Genomic DNA, 22399 nt, shown 5'->3' with positions numbered 1-22399 from the left:
ACTTTTAGTCCCTATAAAATTTTCAATTACTACTTTTGGTCCCTATTTTTAATTTAATTTTTGTATTTTTTAATGAAATTGTGCAGAAATGTGTCAAATATTCTAAAAACAATTCCTAAAAAAAATTAGATTTTTTTAACTAAACACAAATTAAATATGAATTTTTAACCATAAACAATATAAAAATTCATATTAAATTCATGTTTTGTTAAAAAATTCTTAATTTTTTTTGAAGTCATTCTTATAATATTTTGAATTTTTCTGGAAAATTTTATTAAATAATATGAATTCTACATATGAGTTTACTTTAAAAAAAGGGACTAAAAGTGAAGATTGAAAACTTTATAAAATTGAAGGAAAATTTTAGAGGGACTAAAACGAAAAGTTGACATAATTATAGGGACCAAAAACATATTTAACCATTTTTTTAACAAGGAAATTTTTAAGGAAAACTTCAAATGAAAAATCCGTTTGAATAATCATTTTTGAAAAATATCATTTTGAAAAAATATATAATTTTTACTATGTAAAATCTCGAACAATGAATATTTAGGTTAATGAATGTCAAAATCTCATTTTTAACTTATACCAAATGAGTTTGAAATAACTTATACTATTTTGACTAAATTTCTAAAAAAATCTATTTTTAAAAATACAAAGAAAAATCCATTTTTTAGAATCTAAAACAAATGAGCCCTGCTTTACCTTTGGACCAACAAGACATTGAATGCAAATTTTTTTTAAAAAAATTCCATATACAAAATTTAGAACTAGGATTGGTGAGGTGCGCCAAACTAATGCTATAGTGCAACGCATTAGCGACACAAGAGAAGCAGAGTAGCAAGCTACTGCAATGGCTTCTCCCCCTCAAAAAAGTAATTTAATATCGTGTGGACCATTGGTCCACATATCAGATATTAAACTGATAAGAACAGATACTACACTTGATCTTAGCCAAAAGGCCGAGAAAGGTATGAGTTGAATGTAGACTAGCTGCTGCTTTTATATCTGCATTTTCTATGTTGCTTTCTTGATTCCTCGATGTGGGACTATTTCCTACTGTACGCATGTTCCTTGCTATGTTTGACTCAAATCTAGAAAACCATCTAATATCACACCAGATTAAACAATGTATTTTTATCATCGGAAACTTATGCTAAAATTGCTGTTGCAGATACAAAACTATTAGAAAATAAATGCATGCAATGCATAGTAGCAAAGAACATAGAAATATTCAAATATGAGTCTGCACACTATAGTGCAAAATCTTGTTTACAACAACATGAAAAACTTCAAGGACTATTTATTTATTGCTTCACTTAAAGGACTTGTTCACACTTGAACTACATAATGCAAATACAAAACAGAAACTACATTGTAAATCAATACAACAAGGAACATAAGGAACATGTATTCCCAAATGATTTTGTAGGTTCATTAAACATAAGGAACAAGTATTCTCTGTGTGTCAGGGCCAGCTACCATATCATCCCATAGCAAATCCGAAAGTAACATTGTTAATTCTCCAACCTTACCTGTAGAAACATAGACAATCAAGATTTGTGAATCAGAAGACCTATTTTCCGTATCGTGAATTGAATCTTTTTACGAATCGTAAGATACATTACTAACAAAAATACGACAATTTTTTAGTAAAAGATAATTGGGATGGAAAAATTATAAGTTCATATTTCATCTACTTATGTCATCACAATGAATTAAGATTCAGCATACTGGGACTATATTCAAGATGAGACTCGTACTAAAAATAGATACTTGTTAGAGATTTATATCGGTTAAGCTCAATTTTGTTTCAATAGAGATACGAATCGCATGTATTGTGAGATAATGATAAGCATGGTTCATGTTCTAAAATAATAAGAAGAAAGCATTAAAGGTTAATGCTTCATGCCAAACAAGGATAGATAGACACAGACAATTTCTGTCATTAACTTACCATCACCAATTGGTTGATCATCCCACATGATGATAGGCAAGACAGGAAGTGTGCTTCCTACATACATCATTTCAACAGCACCTCTAGCTTCATCCACAGTCATATTTTTTGTTGTTACACTTTTCAGAACACCTTGATCAACCAACTTTGGTGCAAGTTCAAGAAGCCTTTTAGCAGTGCAACCATATAAAATGTTATCAAAAAAAGGCATAACAAGTTCCTTTTCTTGGGTTATGAAAGCAACATTCACATTTGGTCCTTCAGCAATATAACCAACCTCATCAATCCATATAGAACCAAATGCACCTTTCTCTTCAGCTTCCAATACTGAAAGTACATTAGGAAGATAGTTCACATTTTTCATTGTGGCGAATAACGGTGCCTTCATTGGTACACTGGAAGTAATCACTTTGACACCTTCTTTGCACTGAGAGAAATCATGATCAATTACTACTGCGTAGAATGCAGGTGTTGGACATCCTGAAGATGACAATAAGAAATCTCCAGGACCTGCACTTAACCAGTATCTTAGAGTTCCTTTCTTCAATTTTGATGCTGCCGTTAGTTGTATTAGAATGCTGCGAAGAGTTGATCGCGGAAAAGGCGAGGATATCTTTGCTTTTGAGGCTGACCTTAAGAAACGGTCAAGGTGAACATCCAACTCATAGAGGTGCCTTGAGAAAACAAACAATATAAACATCAAGATCAAAGAAAAAATATGAACATTCAAAGTAAAACCAATAATGTATTTTTTTTAACTCTAGTAGTTCCTGAGAGATTCGACCTTAACTAAAGTTCATTAACCACTTCAAGCCATCCACTTGATTTAATAATGCTTTATTACAATAAAAAAAACAAATAAATTAGCATTACCCTTCGAAAATAATAGCAGTATCAAACACACCATGGCCTCTATGTACCATGTGATCATCTATTGGGATTACCATCATTGCTGGATCAAGTATGATACCTCCATATACACTAGAATACATAGCTGGATATGGTTGTTTCTCCACTGAACTCCATGTTTGATGTAGCTTTTCTAGTAACTGAAGAATGTAAAGCCAATGAAACTTGCAAACTTTAATTTATTGATTGTAGTAGTTAATCAAAGAATATCTCTACAACAACAAGTCTTATCTTTTGAAGCACCGAATACGACACTGACACTAAAATGGTAACACGCAGTGACGCAGACATCGGTAATGATTTGAAAAAATGGAAGTGATTGAATGTAACCACATGCGTAGTGTCGTGTCAAATAAAGACATGTCAGACACTGGAGACACTTCCAAATTGAAGTGCCGATGCTACATAGTTATTATTCCACTAGGTGAAGTCAGCTACATGTATTGAACGAACGACACTATAATGATTTGTGAAAATGGAAATGATTTAATGTAACCAGATGCCTAGTGTCGTGTCAGTGTCAAATAAAGACATATGTCAGACACGAGAGACACTTTCAAAATGAAGTGTGGATGCTACATAGTTCTTATTCCACTATGTAAAGTCAGCTACTCGTATTGAATGATGCTATAATATTCTATCATTATAAGATGGTACTACAAAAAAGTGAAGGCTGAAAATCTTACCTCAGATGATGAAGAGAACACATGAACTTTAAAATCACCATCAATTTCAATCTCTGTACACACCAAGAAAGAAAATAAATTTAGCCACAACAAATACAGCAAGAACATTATACATTCATAATCACTAAAGTTTCAACCAAAATATGAACTAGTAAAGCAAAACCAATGAAATTTCAAATTATAATAGGATCAAAAAAACTGAAGGCAGCCCAACTCACCAGAGGTTGCAGTGGCCTCAGGAGGATTCCCCATGAAGTAAAGGAAAAAGTCAAAATCACAAATGTATGTAAAAAACCTGTGTACTTTGTGAAGAGCTACAAAGCAAGAGAAGGAAGGGTGGTGGTGGTGATATACTAATTAACAGCAGGAAAAGAACAGAAGAACATGACAAAGGTGGTTGTATAAATTATTATTGTTTGTTTTGTTCCTTTGTTTGTTTGTTTGTTTAGGACGGAATGAACACTTTGCTGTGTCTGCTTTCAGATTTTGATGTTGTTATACAATTGGAAACCACTATCTCGCGTCATTATGATAATGATTAGATAACTAGCCATTGTGTTGCTAGTGGAAAAGTGTTACATGTGGTTTATTGTCTCTAGCGATCTATGAAGCACATGTATCTAATCTTCGGATCAGGCGTGTTTAGATGTCAGATATGTAACATATCCGACACCAACACATGATTCCAATAAATCATGTCAGTTTTTTAATAATGTCATTTTTTAAAAATTATTTTCTGTGTCAAATTATTTGTGTCGTGTCTGGGATCCAATTGAAAGTCATTCTAAATTTTGATCATGATTGGAGTTGTCAACTTCAAATAGAAGTTAAGAGTTTCTATATATATGAGAAGGTCACCTAATTGACGTAGATTCAACTAAAACAAGATAAAACGATGTAAGTAGATATTTGAGACACTAAGAGCACCCACATCCATGTCATCCATATGAGTAGTATAAATGGGTCCCATATAATATTTTATATTACTTCACACTTTTCAATTATTTAAACCACTCAACTACATTTTTCTAAATATCCATACCACTCTCAAAAACTCTAAAATAGGTCCCACTAATCTTACAATATACTTCAATTTTATATTTTAAACTAATAAAATATTGATAAAAGGTGAAAAAGGAAGAGAATGGCACCGTTGCCATTCTTGGCACCGTAGTAAACAATTGCCACCACCACAATATCAATTACCAGTGTTCGAGCAGTATCCAAACTGACACACACATGCACACGTTGGTAATACCACTGCCGATATTTGTGCTCTAATATTACTTTGAGACACATAGTATAAATCAACTCACTCGTTAAGATGAATAATATCAAGAGTTTTCTATTTACGGAGAATGACATCAAGAGTTGCTACAGTTTAAACAATTTTTAAGCATTGGTCCATTGTAGACCGTATGAAGGACATTATGTTATTTAGAAAATAATTATAAAAAAATAAAATAAGGGAGAGGTTTTTTAGTGTAAAAAGTACTTTAGCCAAATTCAGGTGTGGTTAGTAATATGTCTGTGTGTGTAGCAGCAGCCATAAATTATTGCAACATAAATTATTACAAGTCCACATGATGAACATGTCACAACATATCAAAAATATATTCGGTCGCTATTATTCTCACCCCACTTTTTGCTACTACTCGGCCACTGCATTATCCCCAATCCGAACGTATACATATAAACTAAACTGAAAAGGGTTTTGCTAACATATTTTTTGAAGAACACATATAAAGGAGTCTAAAAAATATAAACATTGTATTGAAAAAAAAAAAATTTAACTTTTAATAAAATGGATGTATGATTTCCAAGACAACATTTTTATTTCCGTTCGCGTATTATGCATACAATATTTGTCAACCGATTTTCATTTAATAAAAAATAGACACGCCCTTAATCATCTTTAATTTTCATTTTTAATAAATGAGACACACCCTAACTCATCTTTTTTTTTGTTGACAAAAACAAAATGATATTCATTCATTCAAATCGAGAGATTACATCTAAAATCGTAAAGGATGAATCTGCGAACATACTCACAACATCCAAGTTAATAGCATATAACGGCATAATGCATACAAAAATATATGATAAAATTAAAGTGACCGTAATATCCATGGCCTCCGGATCTGCAACGTTGACGCCCAAATCTTTGATTGAATAATCGATCTTCAATATGAATCAGATGAACACCGTAAGAAGACGGAAAATCAAACAGCGCCGCACAAGACGACGAACAACAAACCACCACACTTAGATGATGAAATCACAAAGAAAAAACCTAGATCTATGTGAAAATCACTTATTTAAATTGAAATATAGAGAAAAGGATCAAGAGGGGTGATTTCAGGTCAAGAATTGATCCAAAACCACCCCTCGATTTAAAATCTAGAAGAGAAAACCTAGAGAAAGAAAACTTGTACGTGTGTTTACTGCTTTATTTAGTTTTCTAGTAAATTGTATAATGTAAGTAGTACCCTAACTCATCTTATATGCACTACAATTTCTAATGCCCATTTAGCACTCCATTAATCATATTTTGACACACAACTAACCTCATAACCATTCAATAAATCGTTCTACTGCCTGTCCTTTCCTTTTACACAGCTTGATAGAGATAGTTATCAACCGAGAACATTACTCTCTATATGATATAACTATTTCATTTTTTCTACATAATTTCATATATTTATATTTTTCTTTTGCACTCTCCCGCTTAGGAAAACATATGTTGCATGGTACTTTTCTCCAAATAGTAAACATTTAAGATTGCTTAAACATCAAAATGACACACAATTGTTTGGTACATTTGGTTGCTCCATATAATAAGATTACTTTGAATGTGGTTGGTCACTCTTTTCTGACTGGGATTGTTATAGCAGACTCAATTCAGCGTATGATCCTAAATGGTGAATGCTATTTATTGGTTTCTGCATGATAGGTAAATGAGGTTTATCATGGTTTGGCATGCTGGTTTTAAATTTAGTAGGTTGCTGTATTTTATTATGCAACTATAACTTTGTTTGTTGTCGCAATTCTCTTGTTCATGACCATCATGCATTTTATATGTCACTGCTAGTTGAACTGAAGCACATGCAGTGTTAGTTACTAACGGTGCATTTAGTATTTTGGTTAATTAGCATAATGAATTAGTATGTTGTTGGTTGGTGTAGTTAATATGAAGCTCTTATTAATTGTAACACCCCGATATCCCAAATATATTAAATATAAAATAATCATCAGAGTTAAACATCAAACGGGTATGCTACATTACATTTTCAAAATTTCTTAAATAACATATGAACTATTTAATTAAACCACTTTCAAAACATCATTAATCTTGCAGCGGAATATTTGCATTTAAAACAACAACGACAACGGTTAAATTCTCCATCAAATTATCCTGGCATAAAAGCCTCATCAAAGAAATCTAAACAATCATAGGGCCACATCATCATGTTCCAAAAATTGATACATAGGAAAGAAAACAATAAGAAATCTCATCCCACGTATCAAAGCCCTAGACACGACACTTGAGCCACCACCGACTACTCAGGATCACCTGCAAGTTACCCATAGAAATGGCAACATTTTCAAGCAGAAGGGGTGAGATTCACAACAATAAAATATAGATATTAAAATCGTCAATTGAATCTAACACCTTATTAAACATCAATACGTCATCTTGTAAATATAAATATATATATTTCACAAAGCAACATCATCATCTTCAAATCAATTCATCATAGTATATGTATAAATATATATTCATCAACAACATCATCATCATCATCAATATGGCAATTACAACCAACAACAAAGACTCATGCATGACATGACGACACCACTAAGACCCCTCAATAAATGCAATTATGCATGTGGTACCAAAACAGGACCGAAGCCCTCACCGCTTTTGAATGGTTAAAGCATTCATCAGGACCGAAGCCCTCACGTTGTGAACAACTAGTGCTCCAGGACATGAGTCCTCCCGCTGTTTATGCATATGCTATGCACCCACTTGTGTATATCTACATACAACTTGACCATGCATACATTCTCATATGACTCCGGAATTTATCAACATATATGGTTTAGCAAATACAACATACATCACAGTCATTATCAATATCAACAATCAGTAATCCAGCAATCCAGAAGAAGGTGCACAATTAAACATAACAATGCTCAAACATCAACATCATTCAACAATATTCAAAACAGAATAAACCCCTCAGGTTCTGGGCTACTCGCCTCGCGAGCACATCTGCTCGCTATGGCGAACTCATAAAACGGGTTGCTCGCCATGGCGAGTTCAAGGCGAACTCGAGGCGAGTGAAAATAAGGTGCTCTCGGGAGTTTTGACATTTTTCTCACTAAATCTTCATTTTTAAGTTCCCTATTCATCTTTTTAATCTGAAAATTGTCCCAGACCTCTCTAAAATCATGTAGGCACATAAAACTATCCATATTACAGCTTATAACAACACTTCAAAAATCATGTTTTCAACTGGGTTACTCGCCACGGCGAGTTGGTCTGCTTGCGAGGCGAGCTATGAAGTTGCTCACTCGCCTTGGCGAGCACAAGCTACTCGCGAGGCGAGCGATGAACTTTTGTATGGGCAGAAAACAGGTTTTTCCCCAAAATCCCATTTTCCTCCAAATCACTCCCCAAATTAGTTTACAGATAAACAATGAAGTGTCCTATGCAACCAGAACCTAATTCTAACATCAGAACAGCAATATCTACCCCAAAAACCATTAATTCATCTTAGACCCAATTTCTCAATTTCCACCAAAAACCTGTTAAACTCCAATTCAGAATTTCATATCTATACTACTGAAGTAAAACTCACCCTTACCTTAATTCAATTGAAAGAAATGCACAGCAATTTGGTTCCTTGGCCTAACTTGCTCTTCTCTCCCTTCTCTCCCAACTTGACAGTTTTCACGTAAAATGCTTCTGACCTCTATCTTCCTAACTTCCCATTTACTTAACTCCCCTTATTTTCATTTAACTCCCCCTTAATTCTATTAAATATTAATTAACTCCCTAAACTCCAATATAATATTAATTTCTCACTTAGTCTAATTATTATAAAATAAACTATATAATAAAATACAACACATCACATAAATCACCAAATTTATTTAAAATCACATACAAGACTCTAAATAAATTAAAATAAATAAAACAACAACTAGAGCGTTACATTAATTATTAGTCAAATTCATATATATGTTTCTCATTTAAATTGTAAGTTATAGTGATCAATATGATTTGGTTGCAGAGTTGAATTGGAGGTAATGGCATATAATGCTTGGAATGCAAATGTTGCTTCCATGATCAAGTATCTTTTAAAACCACGTTGCAATAATTTATGAGCACATGTTGCAGCACACCAATTCAGTAAGTTCCTGCTTCTCTTTTGGTGAACTAGTTCATGTTTATAAAATAAGAAGATCAAATAGAGATGAAAAATAGGATCATGCCACTTTTTCTACGGACACAAGTTAAGAAACTAAAACAATAAATAACAGACAAAATTTATTTTGAAAAAATCCCCAATTTTACTTAATAGATAATTATAAATAATTTTGTAATCATACGTTACTTATCTCCCGACAAAACTCTGAATTATTAGAGTCACTTACGATTGAGAATCAGAAGGTTAACCTATAAAAAAAAATACTTATAAATAATATTTAAAATATATGCGACAAGGCCTTGAAAATATTATATAAGTATTAATCAATAATTAAAATAATAAATCATTATAGCAACTATTTAAATTTTGTTTTATAATAATGCAATAAATTAATTATAAATAAATGAATATTATTAATTTGGGTTGTTTACTTATATTATATGAATGACCATTGATCCATGATGAGTTGAAATGTCCAATAGATCAGTCGAGAGGTTCTTAATGTGTGAATATATACTTATTAGAACCTGTGCCATAAGGATAATGATTAAGCATCCAAAATAAATAAGTTTTTATTAAAAAAATGTTATGTAATAATTACTTTATCAAAAGTAATATCTTATATTTCCAAGACAAAATTTATATTTGTATATTTCTTAACCTTTGTTCCAAGGGCACTGATTAACAAGATCTTATTTATCACTATCTCATTTGGTCGTATTAACCCTATTTACACGTTCACAAAGATATATATTTTAATATGTCTATTCATATATTTGTGTGGAAGGAGGAGATGATGGAGAGTGTAGTGAGTTGCTATCTAACATTTTTTTTTGCAAGATGATTCAGAAGATAGATGGAAATGGCTTCTAACACCGGAAAAGGTTATACTGTCAGGGAGGTGTATCAGTTGCTCACGAAAGAAAAAATGAAATAAATGTGAACATCACTTATTTCAATAAAAGGGAATTCGAAAAAACGAGTTAGAGGGATCATCGGTTTTTGATGGATGAAGGAGAAGAAACTAGGGTTTTGGTGACGGCTCACAAGAGAGAAGGGGGAAGAGAGAGTGGATATGGTAATGCACACAATTAAAGTTTTGTTCTACAATTCATAATGTCCAAAGTTTTGTTATTTTAATCTAGCGTTCCGACGGACACTCTATGCTCATTTGTTCGCTTTTTTATTGCATTAACGCATGTAATTATAAATAATATTTTTTATGAAATTTAGAATTTGATTAAAATTATATGTATAGATGTTTGTGACTTACCGTAAAAATGTTTATCCTTTTCATTTGCATAACAATATAGAAAATATAATATAAACTCTTACCTTTTCAATGACACCAACAATATAACATTATTATAGGAAATTTGTTTAATCATATATAATTGGAATAATGAAAGATCCAGCCTAAAATCTTGTATTTCCTTTATATAATTTTATGATAATATATTGTAGTGAGGTAGTTCATATTTTAATGAAATTGAACTATTTTTTAATTAATTTAAATAATATTATTAAATGGATAAAATAGTAAATAAAATACTTTAAATGAAAGGTAGAATTAGAATGGGAAAAAGTCCCCCACTCATTCCCATATATATATACACTTTTTTTTAAAGAATATATGTATATGTGTGTGACCGGAATTTTAAAACTCATGCAACTTTTCTAACACTCTAACTTAAAACCACTCCATAACATAATTATTTTCACGAAATTTAATTTTCAATACACAATCCTACCATCCATTGACTCTATCAACATCATTTCCTTTCTATTTTTTGCGCATTTTTCCTTTAGATATGAAGGAAAAAACAATTTTGGAATGGTCAATATGTTAGATGTTTTCTAGTTTTTAAATTTTGTTTCCATTTCATAGTATCATGTAAGTTATTGTGGAACTCCTAGTTGTTTTGAAATCAGACATTGGTGTTAAGGAACTTGATTTTATGAAAAACTTTATCACTTATAATAAATTTATCTCTCAAAATAATTTGTTGAATTGGGTTGGTTGTGAAACAACTAAGACTAAGTTAGATTTTAATATACTTGTTTCAAAGTCCGATCTTAATTCTAATTGAAGACTTTTCAAAAATAAGAATCTAATTGAAGTAAACAATTTCTTCTATTTGAGTGTGAAAGGGTGGTCCAATGATGCTCGATTGCTCGACATTGAACTCCATATGGACCCTTCTACATGGCTTGCTCCACTTAGGTCTACTTTTAGGTCTTCTTGGTCATATTGAGCCTTTAATTTTTAGTTTCTAGATTTTTTGTTTCACTTTGGCCGGCTGTAAAAGATAAGAGAAAAATTAAGAGTGGGACATGTCATGTACTACCTATCGTTTCTTTAAAAAAAATTACTACTTAATATTTAGTTTCTCATGATATTTTTTTTTTCATATTTAGGTAAATATTTTTCAACTTACAATACTTCATTACAATTTCCCTAAAAAAAAAGAAGAATATTAAAAAAAAAATACTTCATTAGACTTCTTTCGAAATAATTTTTTAACGACGAGCTAATATATATTTTTTGAAGGATGACGGGGTTAATTATGTTAGAAATTTTTCTCATTTGTCAACATTCGAACTCTAAACTTTTAGCTTCTCAACTCCTATAATCTTTTACCTCAATAGTATTCTATGAAAGGTTAAAATAAAACATTGGTTTTCTCAATAGTGATATTGATATTATAAGATAAAATCTTTTGAAAACAAAAACTATTTAAATAAATAAATAAACATCATTGTTTTTCGTAATTCCTTTTTAAAAATGTGGAGTCAAGTCTATTTTACAAATTAATTGTATGGAATTTGAAGCGAGTACGGTGACATATTGTGATTTTGTCAAAGTTTTAGTATGTAGTTTTTGTCAAACTTACACTGGTTCAAAACCACCGGGATTTTGTTAAAGCTCTAACTTACTACTTGAACAAATTTCTACCCTCTTTAAACTAAATGTCATGTTTTTGGAAAAACCATTTCAACAAAAGAAAAAAATCGAACAAGTCCCTCCTATCTTCTGTTTTTTTGTCCCATTTGAAAAACTCTTTTAGGGAAAGAAGAGAAAGCCATCATAAGGGCCGGGAGTACTACTAGGAATCATGTTCTATAATTCACCACAAGGGGAAAAAAAGAGTTGGATGATGTGAAGAACTAAAAAAGTGATTGAACCCTTTCTACATCAATGAAGAAAAAAGCTGAAAGAAAATTTGTGGTTCCATAATGAGACCAAAAATAATGAAAACTATATATAAAAAAAACCCTAGTAAAAAAAAGTTCAAAACCACCTTAGTTTTGAAGCTCATGATTCCATTATGTTTGTATAAGTTCCAAACCTAAGCTTTTGGCGTTTGGCCTTTAGCACTTACTTAATATTCCTTACCTTATTTTTCAAAGCCATCACAAAATCATTATAAAGAGTGTGACCATAAGATCTTAAATTAAATTATGAAAAAGTCCAAAGTATTGTACACCCCGTGGTATTCTATTTTCATGCACACGCAGCTGGCTGCTCTTTAATTCTTTGTCCATATACATAACGTTCAATATATAACTCAAACCAAAATTGGTGCTATACTCATTGCTTATTCAATCATGCACATATCACATATATCCAATTTCAACCTTAATGTACCTTAAATAAAGGACATACTGTCCAATTTCATCATCACTATCATTATGATAAATTTTTGCAACCAATCAAGCAAAGCAATTTCCCTTTGCTAAGGCTATAAGTACATAGCACTATGATGGTTTTGTTAGTGGAACTGTATTTTCAGTCTGGTGAATATTGTTAGAACTGGAAACGATGTTTGTTTCGTTGTTGGGAAGCAAATAATGGGGGTGCAATCATTTTTATTCTATTTTGGAGTATTTGAATCTATGTAACTTAATTCTTTTTACCAAATTATGTGTTTCCTACTTTCCTTAATTTAGTATCATTTCATTTGATTTTTTATATGAAAAAATGACTATGAACTTCGTATCAAATTGATATTCCAATCCTCGATTGAAAGAATTATATTTTTAATGGTAAATCAAATTTTAGTATGATTGTTAAGATACATAATCAATAAAAATAGAGCCATGCTATATAGCACAACACATCTCACACACGAAAGATAAAACAACAAACAATTTACCCAATTAAAACAAATCTAACACTTCCTATGTAAATACTTAATTCACATAACACTTTAACAACACCAAGTATTTGAATGTTGATACTTATCCTGAACCAATTACTAAAGTGCAACACTTAATAAGACAAAAAAGATATAAGACAATAAAATCCAGACTTGATGATGTGTGGAAAAGTGGCAAAAATGAGTTGTAATGTAACTTCTCATAAACAAATCAATTGCCTAGACATTAAATTGATCATTTTATGTCAAACAAAAATTAAAATGAAAGCATTTTGTACTGTCGTACATTTGGCACAAAACAAATTGTCGTGCATTCAAGTATTTCTCATAAAAATATGATATTTTTAAGCAAAAAGCACTTGTTACTAAAAAATATAAGCTAAAATTTAATATACAAACCTTTAATCATTTCCAAAAGTGTAGTCCAATGATATGAGTTTGGATGTTGTAGAGTCAAGTGTTTGATTTCTTATAATATAGTAACATTAATTTTCAATTGTTATAACCAACTAACCACTAACATTTGTCCGTAAAAAATTCAAAATCAAGTCCGAGATCAATCTAAATAACAAAAAATATTATGAGATTTATGGAGTCATTGTGATACATATTAAATCACTTCCAGATTCATCATAGACACAACAATTTTAGATAAATTGGGTTTAGTTCACTTTCGAATCGATCAAGATGCACCTTTTGGGATTTTGTTTTGGTTTAAAAAAATTGCATCAGAGATTCTATAACTCAATTGAAAGATAAGGTAATGTGAATTTGAATTGTCGCGCTTATTTTGTTTTTTAAGAAGTAATTTTACTCAAGAGAAATTATTAAACTTTAAATATGAACATCTTTTTCAACCGTAATTTAAACATTCGTTCGTCACATGTGGAACACTAACCCTTCCTATAGTTCAAATTTCCTTTGGTTTCTATCGCAAAAATAAAATAATTTAGAGACATCAATGTAAAATAAATGTGTCACGCTAACATGTACTCTTAGAGCATATCTTAAAAATTTCATAAATAGTAAATATTTATTACAAAACATTAATTTTCAATCTCCAGAGAAATAAATTAGTACAATTTCCTAAAAAAAAAAATCATTCTAGATTTCTTAACATGTGTCTGAAGGGCACAAGTCAGCATTTTTCAAGATAAATTGATGTTAGCTTCCTTTGCTTTATTAGTAAAAAGTTCTATGCTTTTACTATGTGATTATCACTAACAATCGCTCAATTAGAGACATCAATGTTATCATCATTGAATATCGTTTAGCCATACCAATGCCAAGCACCAATTTTTCAAAGTGTTTTTTTATCCAACTTTCCATTTTCATGCTGTTGGATGGCATCATCTGCATCACTACACTTACAATAATGTAACTGTTGCAATCTTTAGACAATAGGACACAATAGGGAGGGGGCCAACCAGGGGTAAGGGTTTGAATGGATTGATGAGTAGTTTGAAAAAGGTTACTTGCTGATATTATTGGCTTTTAGAGGTTCACTGCACTACCTGCTCTAAAGTTCAAACAAGGCTAAGTAAAAAAATATTTACAATGTTAATAGGAAGTGCATTAAATTTGTCCCTTCCACAAGTAGATAGGTAGCTAGCTATAGTTCTCACTTATCAAGTAGTCTAAAACTAGCTATCAGAACCCCCACGTGAAAATCAACCAAGGCCATCCCCTGGCTACCTCACCTTCTTCAACCACTTATTAAATGTAACAAAACATATGAAAATCGTATGTATCCTTAATTTGGTGGAGCTAGCTATTGAGAAGAGTATGATGTTTTGATTATTTTGTACATACAAGTGTCACTGCGTATTTAAATTTTTGAAAACCCTTGTAGAGCCAAGAAAAAATGTACTCATTGAGAAAAGGTGTTTCATGTAGCACTCTCTCTTTCGGTAGCTCTTGTTTATATTGAAGAGATTGAATGTTTATTAGGTATTATTATGTTATTTCATAAATGAGTGATGTGTACACCTGAAGCCCATTTAAATATTCAAAAATGATGTCTTCATTGTAGATGTTTTAAGAGGTATGTTATTTCATAAAAAAATCATGCAAGAAAGCTTACCTTGAAAGGAACAACATGCATAATAGCGAGGCACCCTCAAACATATATGAGGTGGCCACCTCGGCAAAAAGATTGGCATAGCGTCGAGCTTTACCCCATGTGCCATCTCTAAAGATCATCTCATCTCAACATATGAAATTCAACAGTACCGACATACTCTACCGCATTTGACACTAAAAAACTCTTGGATAAAAAAAAAGTTGTTCGTAGCTTAATGAACGCATTCAAATCGGATGATCATTAGTCTTAATATTCCTGATATTCTATATTTCTTTCAAAAAAAAGTTGATAAGAAAAAAAAAAGTTGTTCCTTCGATGGTCATTGGATTTAAATGCACTCCTTGATGACCATTATCTTAAGAAAAAAGGAACGCATTCAAATCAGTTGAGTGCCCCACCAATTAAAAAAAAGTTGTTTTTTAATGGTCATCCGATTTGAATGAGATCCTTATGACCATCATGTTAGCTATATTGCTTTCTCTAAACAAATTGAACAATATCTAAAGCAATCCTAGAGACAAAGATTGCAACCAACGGGAGTATCTCACTTTCAAATTAACAGTGATTCGGAATTCGTTTCTAACCGGTTCAATTGCGAATATTAGGCCATAGAAGAAGCCCTAATCAGTTACATGGAGAAATTCAAGACACTCATGCAAGAGTTCAAAGAATTTTTCTTAATCACATCTGCCGAGGAGAAAACACCAAAGCAGACGAACTATCAAACTGGGAAATACGAAAGCATATAACTAACATAATTCTATAGTTTTTCAATCCTTGCAAGTACCATCAATTTTAGAAACAAAAGTGTGTATGGTGGCCATTAGTCTAACTTAATGTATCTAGAAATTATAGGACTACCTCTTTAACGAGACAATTACATTGTCATTGCTAACAAATTATACATGAATCTTTCGAACCTTAACTATTATGTCTTGAAGAACATGAAGCAGAACATGTGGCTAGGGAGATTCATGAAGAAATTTTTGGAAATCACTGTGAGCTAGGACCTTAACATGAAAGGTCCTCAACCATGATAGTATTGGCCAATCCTGCAAATAGATTGCAAAGAAATAGTGCAGCAATTCGACAAAGGTCATAGGTTTGCCGGTTCCGTATGAATTTGACCCGTAAGAAAATTGGTCCACCATGGACCACATTTTTCAATGGTTAAATTAAGAGCATTCCTCCCAAATTTATGATGGTTTATATGTATTTAATCTAACTCATTTTAAATTTATCTCTAATACTGCACTCACTCTCTCTATTAACTGAAAAATGATATTTGAATAAAATACCAAATGTAAATATTAGAATACCAAATTCTCAAAAAATCCATTTTTTTTTTAAAATAATAATAATATTTATATAGCCATTTTGTGACAATTTTTGTTTTTATACTCACATAATATTTTTATTTTATTTTTCTATTGTTTTGATTCACATTATATTTTTATTTTCTCTTTTTATTGTTTTAATTTCCGGGGCAATACATATTTTCTTTGTAAACTTATGATTGTTCTAAAAGTTGTCTTTTGGTTGTTCAAATAACAAAGCTTATCAAATTAGGGAAGATTTTAGCCTTGAAAGTTTAGCTAAATTCTCATACGTGGAAAAGGAGATCTCAATTCAAGTTTAAAACTCACATACGTCAATTATTAATTCGACATGTGGGGACATTTTTTTGTGGTGACCGAGGTTTGAACTTCGTACCTTACATATATTATATATTGTCCCTACCGACTGAACTAAGTTCACAAGGACTCGACATAAGGGGACTGAGTTCATCGCAACATTATCGATAAAAATTATTATATATAAATATGTAGCCATGAATTGTGTTCTATATAAAAGGTTCTTGACTTTGCCTATTTTAATAACGGGTTAAATATGTTTTTTTTCGTTTTAATCTCTCTAAAAAAAATTCAACTTTTAGTCCTTAATAAAAATTTCATCTTCACTTTTAATCTCTCCTTTAGAGTAAATTTATATGTAGAATTTATATTTTTTAATAAAATTATGCAAACAAATTCATAATATTACAAGAATCTCTCCCAAAAAATATTAAATTTTTTTAACAAAACATGAATTGAATATAATTTTTTAATATTTTTGACGGTTAAAAATTCATATTTAATTTATGTTTTGTTAAAAAATTCTAATTTATTTTGGGAAAATATTTTACAATATTCTACACATTTATGCATAATTTCATTAAAAAAATACAAAAGTTAACTTAAAAATAGGGACCAAAAGTTGATTGAAAATTTTATAGGGACTAAAAGTTGAAGAAAAAATTTAGAGGGACTAAAACGAAAAATTTGTATATTTATAGGGACCAAAAACATATTTAACCCTTTTCTTTTTTTTGGTGGTGGCTGAGATTCGAACCCGGACCTTTCATATTTTATGCATTATCCATATCAACTGAGCTAAACTCATAAGGACAAACATATTTAAACCTTTAATAACAAACACTTCTTTTATTCCATTTTACTTCTTCTTTTCGCTTTTGACATCTTATATGTATCAAGAACTAATAAAAAAAATTACTTTTAATACCATGGTATCTCTCTTTCTTGCTATACCATTTTTTATTAATTTATCATATTATTTCAAATATTTCTCTTTTTACAACAAATAACCAAGAGTATTATTGATAAATCATCAATTAATGTTGCATTGAACTTTGAAAACAACAACTAAATATCAACAATTGGTTTCGACACTTCAGAGCATGGTCAAGGTTTGGTCATGCTCTTTTCTTCACTCTTTGCTCCGTTTGTTCTCACCAAAACGTCTATAACGACATATGCTTAAAGAATCAATCATGATAAACTTATAAAAAACATAATATGGTCGTGAAGTCGTCCGATCGGAGTGTTTTTTTTAATGGTTTTCGGGCTATTTTTTCATATTTTCCCTTCCTTGACTTTATATCAAATCCTTTACAAAAATTAACTAAATAGAAATAAACTTGCTACTTTAACTCTAAAATGACTCTAAAAAAGAGCTAAACACTGTATGATTTTCTGTCATCACCTAACTAAGTCCACAAGTTGCTAAAGTCCCTATATGGACTCAACCTAGCAAGTAGAAGATGTTATGAGAATTTGACTTCAGTCATAATAGCTAAAAGTTACACTCAATGTTATGAGTTTAGTTACAGTAGGTAACTCTCACTGAACAAGTCACATAGTACAATCTCATTTTATATAGAACTGGTGTACATGGATCAATAAAAAATACAATGAATTTCTTCTACAATTCTCTTTTGTTTTGATCTCATAATAAGTTAGAAGTATTATATTAAAGACCTTAACATCATTCAAGCCCTTAACATCATTCATTAGTCAACCATATATCTCAAAGTTAATATTTATTAAGTTTTGGAACAAAAATATAACTATATTTAAAATAATAGGTTTTATAATGATATTTGTACAACCACTTTGTAATAACTTTTGAAACAACTCTCTATTTTATATTCACGTGTATTTTTATTCTCTCTTTTTCTTTCTCTCTCTATTGTTCTTATCCAATAAAAAGAGAGGAAAATTGGCTATCACAAATGTTGTCCAAAATTAGTTGTACAAATATCACACATTATATTTTTATACAATTTTAAAATAGGTTTTATAAAATTTCAGAAGTAGTAACAGATTATCATAGTTTTATTCAACTAAACAAGTTCAAGATCATTTATATTGAATTGGTGTACTATGACACTTTCCTTTCCATGTATTTCCTCACCCATGCATGATATAAAAAGCACTGGCTGGAGCTGTAATCAAATTCACCCAAACACAAAAAAGGTAAATATTTGGGAAGACATGAGAGAGAGGGGTAAGAGTAAGACGTTTAATATCGTTTCTAAATGGATGCTTCAAATTTATTGATAAGCTTTCTACCTGCCTACACAAACCGTTAGTCAAATTTGTACAATACAATTAATAGTCTAGTAGTCTTATATACTAACCTTATATCTCTAGCTTGTATATATAGTTTTTGAGTAAGACTCTAATAAATACGGGAAAAAACTGCATATATTATTTTAGATAACTTTATTATTGAACCAACAACTCAATTATCTTCAATAATTTTCAATAACACAATTTCACAACATTTTATCTAATATGTTTAGTTGAATTGAGTCTTAAATTTGCATTATAAATTGTTATGTTTCTCCTTATAAATTAATAAGTTAACTTGATGCAAGCTAAAATGGCTAAAATACTCTTATTTTAATAAGGTACCTTTTAAAAGGCTAAAATGGCCTTTGTAGTAGTAATATTCTTATTGTTGAATATTTCATAGATCCCCAAAAAAAATACTCCTTATATATAATAAAAAAACAATTAGTATTTAAACTAATTATCCAAAGAAACCCCTTTGACCCTTGTCATCTGCATCTCTCACACAACAAAATAAAAAACATAGACGTACTTTAGTCAATTTAAAAATACAGAATTCAAACACTTCTAAATAACACATGCTTATAATAATAAATTATAAATATCCACCATAGGTACATCCTATGGCTCCCTAACACATAACAAAACACAATTCCAAAACTACCCTTGGAAACACCAAAACCTAGTAGTAACAACAATCTAGTACAATCAAACCTACGCAACCTTAAACAAGTTAAATCCTAATTAAAATATTTGATTGAAATCATAGACAAATAATTAAATCTACTAATCATAATCCTTAATTAATAGTTCCACATGCAATCAAGCTCAGAAGAACCTAATCCTCCCATGTTGAGACCACCACCACTGTCAACCACCACCCTTTGCTCCTCCGATGGCATCCCCCAGCCACCAAGAATATCACCACCACCGGGAAAAGGCTGCGCCGCGGCGGCCGAGGAGAAAAAGAAAGGAAGCTGAAGATTATCTTGTAGTGATCTCAAGCTAGGAAAAGCAGAAACACCGACATTCCTCTGAAACCTTGCAAAAGGATCCATTGTTGCATTCATAGAAGGTGAAACAAGATCAAAACTTCCATTGCTGTTGCTGTTGAAGTTGTTGTGAACAGAGACAACATTTGATGTTGTAGATGTTGTGGAGAAACAGGACACGTGCTCCTTTAGATCAGTGTTGTTGTTGGAGCTGTTGTAGTTACACATTTGACCACCGTTGAATGAGGCGGTGCTAGCGGCGGTGTAGGGAGATGAATCAAGAAGAGGTGGAAGGTAAACTGAAGAAGGTGAACTTGGTTCAGGACAAAGACTCATGCTGTTGTTACTGGCTGAGTTTGAGGCTATTTTGGTCTTTTTTGCACCACTTGTGGTGGCAACTGTCACGGTGGTGCTTCCATTTCCAGTGTTGCTCTTTTGAAACACACGTGAAATGACCCATTCATCCTTCATAAGTTCAAAAAATAGATGTAAGAATTAGTTATAATAATGAAAACAAAATTCAAAAGCATGTTATTAACTTATTATGTAACTGTTTATAAAGTGAGATTTTGGTAGAAAAAGCTGAACATGGAAGCATTAATATTTTGTAGGTAGTTAATGATAATTGATGATGATAAACTAAACCCTATGCAAAATGAAAACTGTGGTGAAAATGGCAGTGATATACGTACATACTAGTTTTAAGCATAAGCAAAATAGTTTTTGAAAAATGAATGTGAATGGTTATGGTTCCCATGCAAACTCATGTATTCACAAAAGTGTGATAGGAAACTCTTACATGCACCATAGGGTAATAACCATTAACATGTAAATGATGTGTCAAGATTGATTAATTCTCTGCAGTAATCATTCATCTCAAAAAGTACAAAAAATCCTAATCGAGATAAATCATCAACATTGATAAATGAAACCAATGCATATACAAGCCTATTAAGCAAAACAAGATTCCACCTATCTCTCATAGTCTTTTGAAAGGATCAAAATGCGGCTCATATACAAATAATTACAACAAAGTACTACACTACAAAACACTTGAAATTCACTAAATTAAAATAGCTATGATGAAGAAATGAAAGAAAAATTAGTACCTTAGAGTTTCTAGAGAGGAAGTGATAAGCAAATTTTCCTTCAAGGCGATATTCATGCATAACCCAGTTACTTTTTTCACCTTTAGGAGCTCTTCCTCTATAGAAAACAAGGGTTTTCTTCATACCAACAAGAGAGTAAGTTTTTGAGCTATAAATCTCTCTATCTTTCCCAGTTGCTTTCCAATAACCAGCTTCTGTTGCTCTATTTGTACGCAAACCAGTTGGATACTTTCTGTCACGTAGACTGAAGAAGTACCATTCTTTCTCACCCATCTTAGCTTTCTCTGTTAAAAACCAAACAAAGTGTTAGAAAATTTAACTTTATATGGATTCATAAAGAAAAATAATTGATAATTAGTTACCTGGTAGCTCCCATGGTTCACACTTGTTGAGATCAACTTCAGCTATGGCTCTTGCAGTGAAAGTGGTGTCAAGAACTTTTTTGAGAAGGTAGAATGTGATGAGTTCTTCATCAGTTGGGTGGAAACGAAAACCAGGTGGTAAATGTGCATCACTGTTGTTATTACTGTTGTTGTTCATGTTATGATGGTGGTGGAAGAAGCTTTCCATTTGAGAAATTGAAAAGAGAAGTGAAGAAAAAAGAGAATGAAAGTGTTTTGAAAGAGAAGAGAAGAATGAGAATTTAAGAAGAGAAGAAATAGAGAATCTTGAAGAGTGAAACGATCTTAATGGCTTATCATTATATAGGAAAAAGAGTGAAAGCAAAATAGTGAAAGAAGATTATGATAAAGAGAAAGAGAAAGGGTTGCACTTTTTCTTCTTTATAAAGTTTTTTTCATAGGGATTTGATGAATCAAGTAGCAGAAAGAAAAAGTTAAAAAAAAAATAAAAAAAAAATATAAATATTTAATATTATAATATAAGGTGTATGATATGGCTGGAAAATATGTGTATTGTTTATCTTTTTTCTTTGTCTGCAGTGTCCTGTATGTTTCTCTCTCTACTCTCTACTCTCTGACATAAACCCTATCATACATAATAATCCACGTAGATGAAGAAGGAGAGAGAAAATGATGTACGAGGGAGAGAGAGTGGGGTAGCTAGGGTTTGAGTATGCGTGCGTGCGTGAAGAAATATTGAGCAGTGCAGGTATTCCTCTGTCAGTAAAGAAATTGTAACAGAGAGGGAAC

The 22399-nt window shown here is 31.3% G+C and overlaps 2 protein-coding genes and 1 non-coding gene across 3 annotated transcripts; all 3 read right to left on the bottom strand.

Annotated features, from left to right (window-relative positions):
- Positions 1-779: 779 nt before the first annotated feature.
- On the bottom strand, positions 780-975 carry LOC112419540 (U2 spliceosomal RNA). The gene has a single exon (XR_003009673.1). It is a non-coding gene; the product is annotated as a U2 spliceosomal RNA (small nuclear RNA).
- A 235-nt stretch (positions 976-1210) lies between these two features.
- LOC25487305 (D-amino-acid transaminase, chloroplastic) lies at positions 1211-4078 on the bottom strand. Its single transcript, XM_013609197.3, has 5 exons — positions 3771-4078; positions 3553-3605; positions 2831-3006; positions 1958-2631; positions 1211-1535 (listed from the first exon to the last, which is right to left on the bottom strand). The coding sequence occupies exons 1-5, from the start codon at positions 3802-3804 to the stop codon at positions 1438-1440; spliced, it is 1035 nt and encodes a 344-aa protein (XP_013464651.1). The 5' UTR covers positions 3805-4078; the 3' UTR covers positions 1211-1437.
- A 15558-nt stretch (positions 4079-19636) lies between these two features.
- On the bottom strand, positions 19637-21978 carry LOC25487304 (protein CUP-SHAPED COTYLEDON 2). Its single transcript, XM_013609196.3, has 3 exons — positions 21611-21978; positions 21249-21532; positions 19637-20604 (listed from the first exon to the last, which is right to left on the bottom strand). The coding sequence occupies exons 1-3, from the start codon at positions 21816-21818 to the stop codon at positions 19951-19953; spliced, it is 1146 nt and encodes a 381-aa protein (XP_013464650.1). The 5' UTR covers positions 21819-21978; the 3' UTR covers positions 19637-19950.
- Between the last annotated feature and the right edge of the window lie 421 nt (positions 21979-22399).

This window comes from Medicago truncatula, chromosome 2 (genome assembly GCF_003473485.1).
Source record: "Medicago truncatula cultivar Jemalong A17 chromosome 2, MtrunA17r5.0-ANR, whole genome shotgun sequence".
NCBI classification, from domain to species: Eukaryota; Viridiplantae; Streptophyta; class Magnoliopsida; order Fabales; family Fabaceae; genus Medicago; species Medicago truncatula.
Note: the sequence above shows the minus strand (reverse complement) of the source record. Positions and strands in the feature narration are given on the sequence as shown.

Bases quoted from the DNA above. Each gene is read 5' to 3' on its own strand.
- LOC25487304 (XM_013609196.3), bottom strand. From the start codon at position 21,818: ATGGAAAGCTTCTTCCACCACCATCATAACATGAACAACAACAGTAAT. The intron at 21,533-21,610 runs GTAACTAATTAT...GGTTTTTAACAG, and splicing joins TGAACCATGGGAGCTACCAG to AGAAAGCTAAGATGGGTGAG. The intron at 20,605-21,248 runs GTACTAATTTTT...GAACTTATGAAG, and splicing joins TCCTCTCTAGAAACTCTAAG to GATGAATGGGTCATTTCACG.
- LOC25487305 (XM_013609197.3), bottom strand. From the start codon at position 3,804: ATGGGGAATCCTCCTGAGGCCACTGCAACCTCTG. The intron at 3,606-3,770 runs GTGAGTTGGGCT...TGGTGTGTACAG, and splicing joins TGAGGCCACTGCAACCTCTG to AGATTGAAATTGATGGTGAT. The intron at 3,007-3,552 runs GTAAGATTTTCA...TACATTCTTCAG, and splicing joins TGTTCTCTTCATCATCTGAG to TTACTAGAAAAGCTACATCA.